General features: G+C 37.2%; 1 protein-coding gene across 1 annotated transcript; it reads right to left on the bottom strand.

Annotated features, from left to right (window-relative positions):
- Positions 1 to 11,577: 11,577 nt before the first annotated feature.
- EAE98_001502 (uncharacterized protein) lies at positions 11,578 to 14,156 on the bottom strand. The gene is made up of 3 exons (XM_038949121.1): positions 13,739 to 14,156; positions 12,795 to 13,678; positions 11,578 to 12,741 (listed from the first exon to the last, which is right to left on the bottom strand). The coding sequence occupies exons 1-3, from the start codon at positions 13,760 to 13,762 to the stop codon at positions 11,913 to 11,915; spliced, it is 1,737 nt and encodes a 578-aa protein (XP_038814106.1). The 5' UTR covers positions 13,763 to 14,156; the 3' UTR covers positions 11,578 to 11,912.
- Between the last annotated feature and the right edge of the window lie 206 nt (positions 14,157 to 14,362).

Below are 14,362 nucleotides of genomic sequence, written 5' to 3'. Positions count from 1 at the left end.
ATTTATTCGCGTGGCACATGTTTATTTGGGTTTTGATGATGCTTGGCAGGCTGAAATTTACAGCTTTTGAAGCGGGATTGGTGATAATAGTTCGAGGGCTGCCTTTTGTTGCAAGTCGATATCTGAATCTTTGGAGACGAGAAGAAATGGCTTGCAGGAATTATAGGGCGGATTTTTTAGTGGAGAAAATGCTTGGGGCCGGGGAGTTTATTGGTGTGGAGTTTGTGGAGTGGGCTTGGTAGGGGGGTGGGTCGAATGGATGGGGATGGAGAGATGGTATGTCGGGGAGGTAAGAGGATTGGGGACGAGACTGGTGGATGGAAGAGTAAGGGAATGGGGAGTGGCTTGTGAATGGTGAGATGAGTTTGATGTGTGGTGTGGTGTGGTGCGGCCTGAGCTGAGCTGGGGCTTGGACTTGGACTTGAGAATTGATGACGGATGGGTGAGTGGATGTACGGTACTTGGGATTATAAAAGGTACATACTTGCTGATTCTGTAAAGGTATCTCGTAGTCTTCAAGTATGGACGTTGATGGGAAGTCTCATGAAGTAATGGTAATGCTATTTTCTGCTGATATACACATATGAAAAAGTACCTGGTGGCGGAATGAGCGAATGGCCAGGTAAAGATGATGTGTAATGAACATCATGTTCTTGATACCTATGAACACGCTTCTCCTTCTTCTTCAAGATGATTGGAAGATCATAGGGTGAGACTGTAAGCCTTTTGTGATGCGGCCAGTAAATGACAAGCTGGGCTTAAACATTTGGAAGAACAAGAAGATGAGTCGATGAAAATCCCGCGTTTTCATGCGTTCGATGTGATGTTACCGCACACGGCATGGCTTAGTGAGATATGGATGTGATGTTTTCTTGGAATGACTTCTTTGAATTCTCGGGTTGGTATGTGAGGTTTTGAGGCGTTGGAGTGGGGTGGGTGATTGATTGAGCTGAGGGGAGACGAAGGGGGAGCTTACGTTTGGTTGGATATTTGGGGTTTGATTGGACTTGCTTTTTCATGCTGCGTTGAAGTTGTACTAGGGATTCGCGGTGGCTATACTGTGGTTATAGATGTGAACCTATAGTGTGTGAGATGAAATGGATTGATATTGGTGAGAGGCTGTTGGTTGAAGCTATTTGGGTGCGTCGCATTGTGTTACAGAAATTTTGACTCAATTCCTTCTGCTTTTGTCTGTATTCAGGTCTGTATTTGTGTTCAAATGGGGTGAGGGATGCTTTCATATTCACTTCCGGTTATACTTGGCACTTTGAAGTCCTTGAAACAGTGTTAACCTTGGAATATTTGATGTGGATTGGAAGTTGTACTCTTTCGTTCCAATAGACTTCAGTCTTCGAAATGGCTTAGTGGTTACATCGAATTTTGTGGACATGACGCTACGACACTTCGTATAGATCTTCATAGATTTTCATAGAGTAAATGGATGATTTCTGACACTTGGTACTTGGCGAATACTTCCGTCTGAAGAATGCTACCCTCACAGAAAAATGATAACATAGACTTGCTAGTAGTAGATGCATTACAATCAGATTCATGACAGTAAAGGTTCTAACCGTCGTTCCCGCCACATCTGCGTTCAGATACAGGATATTTTGCAGCACCAGGAATGGAAATCAGAGACCCCTCTCCACACTACGGATGTTGTTAGCAATTTATGTAGATTCTAGATCCTTCCGCGGTCCAACCAGTCTTCACTCTGAGCATGTCAAATTCAGAGAATCAAACTTAGAATACTTGCAATTTATGTACAAAATTCATGGAGGTAGGATGTTGTATTCGTTGTATTGTGGCATCATATCGAAATACCATCATAGCCCTCTTTCAGGATGCGCAGGATTCCTTGGGGTTTTGATGGCTGAATTCAGCTGAGCAGATAATCGTGTAGATGATCATATTTATTGGTGTATTGGGTCTTGCCAAGTTCAAGACTCGGAATATCTTACAGAAGTGAATGATCTACCAGGTTGAGGAAGTTTGAGAAACTATAGGGCGTTGTTTGAACTACTATGTGTATTTATGTATTAAAGTTAATGGGATAACCTCGCTTTTTCCCTCCAATTCAGAGATTCCGGATCCTATGACGGAGGCAAGAAAAGGTGTGGTTGACTCTACTGCTCTCTTAGACTCTGATCTTACTCTGTATGATGATCTCCCTGCCAAAGTCCGTTCAGATACTGGACTCCTCTTCATTTTGGGAGTAATAATCATTTTTTGTGTCTTGGTCAGCAAAGAGTTAAAAGACGAAGCATGGATAGTAATTCCAACGGCAAAAAAATGGTAAGTAGTCAGTCAGTATCGCCGTCGTTAGTTGTAAAAACGTCTGATCTACTCACTTTTTGAATTCCCCAGATTCACAAATTTCGAGACCCGATTTTGCACCGAAAGATTGGCTTAAAAGACGATTCATGTGCCCCGATGCACGGCTGCGGCTTCTTATTGGTATCGAAGTGTCTAGGTTTGCAATCTTCCCTTCTAACAATGCCGAGACTGCACCTTTATGTATGCACTTCGCGAAACGTATTATGTGTCACAATAAGTGATTGAATGTAACCGATTTCTTCACCTTCTTTTAATTACACTTTGCGAATCTTGGGGCGAGGAATCTGGGAAATCTCTCTATTGTGTAATATACTGGCTTGTAAACAGTATTACAATCCCTGTGGTGGCAGAATCCGTGGTTAACGAATAAATCATTTCGTCAATTGTATCAAAAATTTTAATAATTAATATTATATTGAAAAAATCGGTTATATAGTATTAATGTAATTGATTTTATATATATATATAATTAGAAAATTTTACTTTAAGGAGACTTAGAGAAATTTTCGAAATTTTTTGATTTTCGAAAGTTTTAGTCTAAGGCTATTTGTAAGTAAAAAAGTTTATTTGTATTGAATTCGATTACTAATCGAATTCAATATAAAATTATATATATTAAAGTTAAATGATATTCCTGTTTAAACAATACAGTCTATATTGTATAATATAATAGTAAAGCTTTTAATTAAAGAATAAATCGAAAGTGAAGTAAGTGATCTGTAAACAGATCTTTTTTTAGATTTTCGGCTAATACCGGTTTTCATCCTTTAACTCCTCCGCTTACCCCTCTCTTCCTTTAGCTCCTATGATTGCTTTTTTTTTCCTTTAGTTCCTACACTCGCTCCCCATCCTCTTTTAGCTTCTTCGCTCATTCCCCTCCTCCTTCTAGTTTCTACACTCGCTTCCCTTCCGTCTACCTTTTCTAAGGGCTTTTATTTTCTTTTAATTTTTTAAAAATGTTAATAATAAATGGTTTTCATTTTGAATAGGAAAGATTTGTGGTTGATAAAATATGTATTTCGTCAAGAACAAAAAAAGTTTGAATTCTGTAATGTATGTATTAAATATTAGTATAGGGATTTATACTGATATTTTTTTTGTATATAGATAAATTAACTTTGCCACCACAGAGAATAAATAAGCAGAGCATGTTGGCAAATCTCAGATTTAAAAAATTAGCATAGCAGCTGTAGGTGTGGTTTTTTCAGAGGATTTTGGACACGGTTTTTCTTGCAAGATATTGGAAAGCTGAGGTATCGTCCAACGGAAATGGAGGATCGTGTCTCAAAATTTAATCTCAAAATATTATGTCCATACTATTCAGAGCAATAGATGTGAAGTTCAAACATTACTGGGGAATCACATTCAACAACAATTTTCAAGTCACGATGACCACATTATTATATCTGTTATGGCCAAGCTAATCGCGGTCAAGAATTAGCCCTGCCTTATCAGGACGATAGGATCTTCTAGTTTTGGATGATATTTGACGTCAAAAATCGTAATTCTTCTTTGGAATTTTTTTTTCAAAGATTATTTTTATGTTGAATGTTTTGAAAATCGAAAATATTTTTTTAATTTATATTAAGAAAATCTTATTAGAGAACCACATTAAGAAAATTTTGAGGAAAATATTATTACAAGTTTCTTTTTTGATTGAAATTGTGTTATTTTATTTTATTTTAAATATAAATATTATATTAACTTCTTAACATTTTAAAGACGTTTTCTTAATTTTCTTTTAAGAAAGACCTGGTGGACTATCCAAGATGAAAATCTAAGAAAGTTTCAAAAAATCATTATTTTTGAATATAATATCGATTTTTCCTTAATGATAATCAATTTCTATCCAAACATCTATTTCAGAGGTGCACGTATGCATGCCACCTGACCAAGTGGTGTTAAACAGGAGGGTATAGTTACAGTTTCTCTTTGCAGCTTGGCTCATCTTCTCCTCATGGTGGCTTACGACATCAATTGAAACTATTCACTTTCTAATATTCTTCGATGCTTTCACTCCGTTACAACTTTGTGTCGAAGTTTTGAGCTCTCATGATTACCGAAAATACTAAAATCTGTATACACTTGGAGAATTGATTCATCACTAGATATATAGTCAATCTCAAGCCTTAAACGAACTAATTCTTCCTCTGTATACTATTTACGCTCTATGATTGAGCTTCTGCACATTACTTTCTCCTTGTGTATTCTCGTTATTCTCAGGTTGCAATATTTATATTATGATTCAATAAATCGATATGCGCAAGATTGACTATCAGGTTAGCCTCCCATACGATGTGATAACATGGTAGATTTCATGTGGATGGTTAAACGTGATTTGCTATTTCCCTTTAGATCAAGCCTTGAAACGCACTACGGCTCAATAGGCTGAGTTCGTGATTATATAAACACTCAAAGACACCCACCTATCCACACTACACGTATCGAATTGAAGAGGAACATCTGACTTTAGATAGTTTCGACTTGAACCATACTTCTGAATATTCCTCTAACACATATAGATTACTATTCGTTTCGTTTAATATCTGAAGCCTGGCCAAAGTGATTTTTTTGCACGTATTCCAGAAAACCTATTGTCGTCAGTCTTCCATTTTGATTACCACCAAACGTTTTAATCTTCTTCATCCCAGAAATCTAAAATATTGTCGATTGCCTTCGAATTTTCTCCTAAACGATCCCATGAGTGTTTTTGTGGACTTTCTGTCATTTCTTCTTAGTTTACATCCGAGATGATTGCATTAGCCTGAGATGCAATCAATCGGTTTGTTTGATAAATTGTTTGGATCGTTGTTTTGAATTTGATATCGAGTTCTTATGCAATTCTCCTCCAGCTCATGTCAGTGAATTTGTGATCATTTTGTTGCAACTTTTGCCCGAAGAGATCATGTTATCTGGATGATGCAGGCTTTTTGTCTGAAGAGAAGCGAGAGGAATTATGTCTTTGCCTACTTCAGATTTGTTCGTCGCATATTTAAATCGTAGAAACCTGAGAAGCCTCTCAAAGTAGAAGCTTAGAAAGATTGCCTGGTATCAGGCCCTGTAAATCTCCGTTTGCATATCTTCATGGTAAAGCTTTCAGAACTCGAATATTTCATGCACAATTTTACAAGCCCTAACGGATTCGTGTGGTATTGCCGCTCATCTTTTGTCTCACTACCTAGGTACTCATTGTCATTCTCGGAGCTTGTAAAATCGCTTGTTCGACAGAATATTAAAATTATGAAGTTTCTATGCTGGAGTGTGTAGCTCTAGTATCATTGCTGTGATAATCGACAGTGAAAATGTCTAATCGAACGATAAGCCAACTTTTTTTTGTCACGCTCCTCGGGTTGAAATTTGTGACTTGCGAATCGTAACTTCATTACCTTTACGAGGAAATTCCCCAAGAACTGAGATAAAATAAAGACTAGAGTTTCAATATCTACAAGCAAATATTACTGCCAAAGTTTTCATTAAATCGGGTTCATGATTACTATCGTCGCTTAGCGTCGCTTATTGCGCAGAGCCCCTAATCTTCTCTGAGTCAGATGCTAGAGAAAAGATGTCTCAAGACATTTGCTGGAAAATACGAGTAAATGAGTGGATTTGTTATGGAATCAAGAATTCTTCTTGTCGTGAGCGCTTTAAAGTGATATGAAGCTTCTAATCTATCAGCACTAATTGTCAATTCTTCTTTTGCCAAGCCCAGTCTTGAACATCGCATTGCATATTCCTCAACCGGTTGCTTCACGTAAGCGTATAGCGTAATGACTATGAAGAAGAAATAATTTTAGATGTAAGGAGGTCTATATAGACGTTGTAATGAAATGACTACAAGGAACAAAGTGATAAAACAGTAGTGAATTTTAAAGTAAGTGTCAGACTCATATTCCCCTAGATCTGGATGCCATAGCTTCAAACTCTTCAATCTTCTCAATATCAATACACAAATAACTTACAATTCTATTTTGAATCCTCAGCAAACGAGGGAAGTAGAGACTATCTGATGACATGTGGGAACTTTTGTCTTCCAACTGTCTCCGAGGCTTGTTACTCTATCTCTATCTCGAAGTTATTCTCTGCAATATGTGACTAATAGCAACTACGAGAAGGATATGATACTGGTACCTTTCAAGTCCCATTATCATTCTAATCTTACAAGTTTCGCTATCATTAAGAGCTTTTAAAAATATAGTACACCCACTGACTTCTTTCTGCTCTCGAACTCACATCTAGATTCTCTTATTTCTCATCACTTGCTTCTCTTACTGCCATGTCATATTCTCATCGACAGAATTTATTGAACAAAATTAATGACACCAATGACAGTGAAATAATAAGAGTTCAAGCACAATTTTCACTCCCGATCAATCAAACATAAATTCAGAATTTACAGTATTAATCTGCACAGCTCAACTTTGGTCTCGAAACCTGAGATTGGGGCCAGTTTGATTTGTTCTCACTACATGACAGAAAAGTACGTCGAAATTCAAACGTTTATATATACATCAGATCTATTGAAACCCCCAGCACAGAGGACGCACGACCTGATTGAATCATTCACAGCTACTGAATGGTATTTAATTCACTCCATCTTCGAAGTGTTGCATTCATTTTCGTTCCAGTCTCTTTCTCAAGGTCTATAATTAGTCTTTTGCTATACATGATTATATAAACCCCCATCTTACCTTCTTAAATTTCTTCAAAGGAAGCCTAGAATGAGAACACAATACAGTTGAGTGAAATATCCCACCCATTATCACGATCTTCCAGGGCTTTTCGTTCGATACTTTGAATAGTAGCTAGTTCCTAGAGTTCAAATTATAGAATGCACTACTAGTTACAGCTTTATTCCCACTTAAGAGTGTTACTATCATTCCCGGTCCTTTCGCATATTATCTGAATTTTATCCAAATTTTCATCAAAGAATCTTGTTGCTGCCATTCCATCATTATCGTCACATTTCAAAGAACAATATACCACCCCGTAGCAATGATAATCACCACCTGAGATTAGCGACTCAGCTCCAGAACCCAGGTTTGATACTATTCATAATTGTTAAATCAACCAAAAGATCATGATTCAATATAAAGTATCTCTCTAGCCGCAAGTACGGACCAAGAAAAGGTTGGAATCAAGATATTTAGGAAGAAGAGAACAGTGGGTGACTGAAGCGCTTTTATAGAAAAGAGGTATAAAATCATTACCGCGGCTAGGTAGAGAAATTGGGGTAAGAGAATAACACTGAAGCGCCGGCGAAGTTCCCATCCGCGGTAAGTGGAGTCATCACTCACTCAACCCAACATGTAAGTCTTTGATTCACCACTGCATCTTGAACTCTGCACCTCCTTGATGATTCCTTGTATGTTTCTTCCATTCTCATATATAAAAGCATCGTCACTTCTCGACTATCCAATACAAACAAATCAGAAGCCCAGATGCAGTTTCCCAGGGGTTCTTTCTCGCTGTGGGTGTTGTTTCGTTATCTGACATCGCTTCATTGGAGGCTTTGGAGGTATGACCTGGTAAAGCTAAGATCCTAGTCTTTATGGTGTACAAGAACTTGATATCAAGCTATTACTGCCATGTAACTCCTTATCATTGTTAACATACTCAAAATGCATTATTTCCACAACACATGTTCACAATTTAAAAATAAAGAAAAAGAATCGACAGAAATATACATGTATGTACCCAAAATCTCATCAATATATCCTACAAGTTCAGAAACTACAGAATCACTCTATTCTAAAGATGCGAAATCCTTTCCCTGTGGCCAATTGAGGCTATTTCGTCATCACGTCTTGAAGAGATTAAACTCATCAAGAGCAGTGCTTTTATAAGTAATATGGAAACTAAGAATGCTTAAGGAGAGTACGTAAAGTGGTCACGCGTCTAGACATGAAAAAAGAAGAAGAGTGAATTATGCGTCACGGGATGTAGATCGAGGTGGATATTCAATTGAATATCCTATTTTCCCCTCAATTCTTCTTGGGCTCCCATAACCCCGCACACTTCTTTTCTCCCTCAGATTCTCACATAATCTATAAAAATCATCACCGCCCCCCTCAAGGTTCATAATTACACCTTGAAAAATGGAATGATGATATAGAGACTAAGGAAACAAACAACTGCATCAGGCGCTCCTGCAATCCAAACTTTCCGCAACTTTCGGACCTCAAAAATCGTGCTTGGCACTCATTGATAACAGCGGCTCATAAAATTATGCTTTAGAATTGTTTTGATTGTTGTTAAACAAATATCTTCTACCGCCAACAACTACTTTCGCTATCAAAAACTCTACTTCATATCCTCCGATCTCAATTTCCCACTCCTACACTATCGTGTCTCGAAAGCTGATACGAAGCCCAGAACACTTCAAGCTATAGCTTTAAGAATTTTATCCCAAGCTTTGAGCACATATTATGCAAATGAAATATTCTGCGTTCTGTTACCGTTACCGTTATCGAAACAGGAGCAGCTTATGTTTTTATACCGAGAAACGAAGTTTAGCGAGAGAGTAATTAGCGAGTGTCGCATCAAGGAGGGGTGTATGGAAATAATCCATTTGAATTCTCCAGTATAATACTTGGGTGCCCGATTCTTTCATTTCCTATCATATCCACTTTCAAGATTTCTCTAATTCCCAGATATTCACTCACGCAACCGTATCGCTCTACTCTCCCAATGTGATTTTCTAAATCCCCCAATTCCCAATATATAAACATCCACTTCATTCTTCCTAAACCTTCAACAAAAATGATTAGAAAGATTTTGGCAACCCAGTCTATGAATCCGCAATCTCTTTGTCCATTTGAACTAATCTAAAATCACCATTGCTTCCCTTTCCACTTTTTGACGTAAAAACCAGCGAGCTCTCATGTTTCGTAACTTATCTCTTATTATCATCTACACTTCTTTATCGTCAACCCCCTAAATTCCATCACCATCATCTATACTTCTTTATCGTCAACCCTCTACATCCCATCACCATCATCACAACTCCCCACCATCTCATCTAAATAATTTCCTGCCATCCCAGCTTGCCTCCCAAACCACCTCGTACTAAAGGAATCTCCCGATAAAGAAACAGGAACCGCTAGTTCAATTCCACACCCTTTGATTTCAAAAGACTTCGGTGTTCCACAGATGTAGTATCTTACAAATAGCTCAGGGTATTTCAAACTTTATATACACAACCCTGCGCTTGATTATTTGGAAATTCAACCACACCCATGCGATAAGCAATGAAATAGCGAATCATCAGAAATCATCACCCTCATCCCTCTCTTGACCAACTCGGCACTAGACTCATATCAATCTCCAATCAATCAATCAACATTCCACAACCCCATCACCCTATTTTTCTCAAGGTCCAACTACTAGGTATATAAACACCCATCTCCCCTCCATCAAGAAGATCAAATCAAATATTCCATAATTTCAACATACAGCAAGATGAAAACGGTACACTTTCAAGGTTGCCCTCCTTAATATTTCCATCCTCCCCTTCTTAATATTCTCATGCTCATCCTCATGCTCATCCTTATTCATCCTGATTTTCATCCTCATTTTTGTTTTTATTCTCAACTCCATTTCATCTCTATTTCTATTTTTATCTCTATCTCTATCTTCATCTCCATCTCCATTTCTATTCCTATTCTCCTCTTTCATCAAAAACCACCTCAATCCTAAACCTCTAATCCCAATTTCTCAAACTCCCAAACCCATTCCCCCTCTAATCAAACCCCCTCTAATCAAACCCCCTCTAATCAAAGCAATCAACACATTATATACATTCAAACCCATACATTCAAACCCATACATTCAACCTATATATTCAAATCTATATATTCAAACTTATACATTCAAATCTATATATTCAAATCTATATATTCAAATCTATATATTCAAATCTATATATTCAAATCTATATTCAAATCTATATTCAAATCTATATATTCAAATCTATATATTCAAATCCATATATTCAAATCTATACATTCAAACCATACATTCAACCCATACATTCAAACCCATACATTCAAACCATATACTCGAACCAAATAATCCCACAAAGAAGTAAATAATATCATAATACAAAATACTATCTATCTATCTACTTATCTATCTATTTATTTATTTATTTATGTATTTATTTATTTATTTATTTATTTATTTATGTATTTATTTATTTATTTATTTATTTATTTATTTATTTATTTATTTATTTATTTATTTATTTATTTATTTATTTATTTATTTATTTATTTATTTATTTATTTATTTATTTATTTATTTATTTATTTATTTATTTATTTATTTATTTATTTATTTATTTATTTATTTATTTATTTATTTATTTATTTATTTATTTATTTATTTATTTATTTATTTATTTATTTATTTATTTATTTATTTATTTATTTATTTATCTATCTATCTATTTATTTATCTATCTATCTGTCTATCTATCTATCTGTCTATTTATTTATTTATTTATTTATTTATCTATCTATTTATTTATCTATCTACTTATCTATCTATCTATCTGTCTATTTATTTATTTATTTATTTATTTATCTATCTATTTATTTATCTATTTATCTATTTATTTATTTATTTATTTATCTACCTATTTATTTATCTATTTATCTATCTACCTATTTACCTACCTATCTACCTATTACTATATCAAAAAGAAGAAAAATAAAAGCTAATTGAATACCCCCAGGCCTAAATAAGTAACTAAATAAGTGAGTGAGTGACTAAATAAGTGAGGGAATCAGCGAGGGAATCAGCTCCACCTCACACCTCACACAATAACTCACCCCTCTTCTCCCACTCCCTCAAAAGACCCCCACACCTACCCACCCAACTCTTCCCCTTTCCCTTCCCCTTCCCCTTCCCCTTCCCCTTCCCCTTCCCCTTTCTTTATACTCCCCATCCCGATCCCCATCTACCCCTCCCCTCCACTTCCTCCACTCCCTCCCCTCCCTCCCCTCCCCCAAGCAGTAGCTGCAGCACAAACAAACAAAAGCAATCCTCCCTCCCTCCTTCACTCTCCTTTCCCCCACACCGCCATTCAAATTCAAATTCAGACTTACCCGTCGATAAAAACAAGCTATCTAACACTTAACACTCCACCCTCCTCTCTTCATCCACTTCTACTTCTTCTCTACATACCTAGTCACATTCACATTCACATTCACATTCACATTCACAACATCGCAAGTTCCATCATATTTCCATTAGATATAAGTTCCAATTGCTCAAATGTAGGACCACCAGGTCTCACATTTCCAAAACCACATGCATCTTTAATACATATAATATATATGTACCAGCATATATTCTCATTAAATATGCAATCCTATATCCTCCTTCCTCCTTCCTCCCTCCTCGCTCCGACCTTATTCCCATATCATATACCCACCAATCATCCATGCATATACCCCCAATACCATCCTTCCAAATCCCAACCATGTTCACAATTCCAGACCTTAATTCCCTTTCCCATTCATCATGAAACTCTATTTCCATGCCTCACAAACTATAACCCTTGAATCAAACACCTACATCAAATCCATTTTTGGAAAAATTCTCGGTCCCGCAAATCCCTTGACCACCACACTCTGAATATCAATATTTCCATCACTCCTCCCATCTGGACTCCACAACTTCAAAAGAATATATTTTCCACTAATCGGTGTACTAAATTTAATAGTACACTTACTCTTATCCCTCTCAATAAAGAATTTCGCATGAGGAACCATAAGTTCACCTCCTACAGCTGCAACTGCTTCTTGTGTTGCAATTTGAGATGCTTCTGCCGCTTCTGCTAACGTAATATTACTAGCTGTTTCCCTCCTTTCCAATTGTGGTCTATTTCTTGAGACTCTTGCAGAATATGATGCATCGTAATAGTAATGAGTACCATCATCTGAAAGTCTGTAACCAGCTGGAGGAAATTCATCTTCATCATCACTACTTTCTTCCGGTAATCGAAGATCATCTGGGATATCTCTTGATACTCTCATTCTATAAGCTGCTCGACGATTTCTTCGAGGTTGATCCTCATTATCAGAATAGTCACTACTACATTCCATAGTGACTTGATATGGTGAAGTAATATTGGTAAAATCGGATGGAATTTGGGCTGTCGGTGGAATGTATGGAGTATTTAAGTCGCATTCAGGATCTTGAGCACCCAATTCAACAAGACGTCCCGCACGAGCTTGAGCTGTTGTCATACTTCTAGTACCATCATCATTATGACGAATAGACACTATAGAAACAGGTAGCCTTTCTCGAGATGGTGAGGAATATTGAATTTGATATTGCGCAGTACGAGTAAGGAGATCGTTCGATGTTCCGGAGACAAATACCATACCTTCTTGAACTCTGAATATTAATTAGCATTGCGCATTATTGGAAACAGATCATAAAATACTGACGGGGCTGTGTATCCTTTATGAGGTGCCTTGATAACTATTTCTGAAAGAGAAAATGTAGTTTCGCCTTGATGTTTCAAGACAATATTACAACGATTACTTTTAGTACAGTAAACGGTATTATCATCTTTCAAAACATTATCTGAACCATATTCTCCTTCTGGACAACTTTGAAATAATCCTCCATCACAACTAACAATCTCCATTTGTAAAGTACCAGGTTCGACTTGACCATACTTTCCATATTTAAAGCCTTGCCACGATGCTCCTTTATTATCTTGATCCAACTTTCTTCTCTTGGTCCTACGACCAAACTCTCCCTCGGTGACATGATCGGGTGACGGTAGCCTGGAACCGATTGGGGTCGCTAATAACGTTCGAAGGTTTAAACTTGCGGCTTCTAATTGTCTTACATCTTCGGATAAGGAGTTCAGAAGATTGCCTCCGACTGAAGCACGTTGTGGTTCCATATATCGATCGGATTGTAAGAGGCGAGGTCTTCGACGACCAAGTAGAGGAGGAATAAGCCTGGTTGCATCTCGCCTTCTTGTAACTTCGGCTCTTCGTGCATTTACATCCCTTTCCCTCTCCCTCTCATTCTCATCAATTTCCTCCCGACTTGATCCATGATTTAATGTTGAGCGTCTTCCTCCTAATCTATGTTGCCTCTCGACCCTACGTTCTGACGATGACATATTTCTTATATCTTCGGCTTCTGCTCTTCGTGCTTCAGTATATCGACCTATTGCTCTGTAAAGTTCGCCCGATGGACTGATGGTATTATTCGAATTAGGACCGCGCTCTAGAATTTCTTGAACTAATCTTTCTGCTGTTTCGGTGGGAGAATCTGTAGATGAATGACTCGGTGGATCATCAAAGTTCCCCGACTTTATTCAAATTAATTAGTGGGATAGATCATATGGCGAGTGTTAAGAAGATGAATGTACCATTGAAAAGAGACGCCTTGACATAGGGGATTGGATTGAATTGAATCTTTGTAAGCTAATGGCGAGGCGATTGCGGAGAGAATGAATATGGATGTTCTCGAGTGGATTGATAAAGGATGTGGGGAGAGATATTATTCGTATAGGAAGTTTCTGTAATAAGAAGTTTATGGATCGCTGATGTTGAATGTATGTGTGTACTCCGTATGTATGTATGTACTAGGTAGAGGTGTGTGAGTGGATATTTAAATATTTGATCGATTGGGTGATGGTGTTGTAGTAAGAAGACGTGGTTTGTTGAACCCTTGAAGTAATGAAGTAAGTGAGTGAGGTCTGAGGTGTGAGGTGTGAGGTGTAAGGTGTAAGGTGTAATCACGTGTAAGGAGTGAGGTGTGAGGTGTGAGGTGTGAGGTGTGATGAGCGATGAGTGAGGTGTGAAATGCGAAATGTGAGGTGTGAGATATGTAATAAGTGAGGTAAAGAATTGGTGTGAGTGGTGGTGAATGGTGAATGGTGAATGATCATGGCAGAAATTCCTATGGGACTTTGTGGGGTTGATTCGGATTACATAATAGAACTAGGACAATAGAAGATTAGATAGGAACATCATTGGACAAAGAACTGGGT

The sequence above is a fragment of the Botrytis deweyae genome, assembly GCF_014898535.1.
Source record: "Botrytis deweyae strain B1 chromosome Unknown BDEW_003, whole genome shotgun sequence".
Classification (NCBI taxonomy): Eukaryota; Fungi; Ascomycota; class Leotiomycetes; order Helotiales; family Sclerotiniaceae; genus Botrytis; species Botrytis deweyae.
The sequence above is the reverse complement of the archived record's forward strand: the minus strand, read 5'-3'. Positions and strand labels throughout refer to the sequence as shown.

Excerpts from the sequence above, each read along its gene's own strand:
- EAE98_001502 (XM_038949121.1), bottom strand. The coding sequence starts at position 13,762 with ATGTCAAGGCGTCTCTTTTCAATG. Across the intron at positions 13,679-13,738 it reads CAAGGCGTCTCTTTTCAATG|TCGGGGAACTTTGATGATCC; the intron begins GTACATTCATCT and ends ATTTGAATAAAG. Across the intron at positions 12,742-12,794 it reads CATAAAGGATACACAGCCCC|AGTTCAAGAAGGTATGGTAT; the intron begins GTCAGTATTTTA and ends ATTAATATTCAG.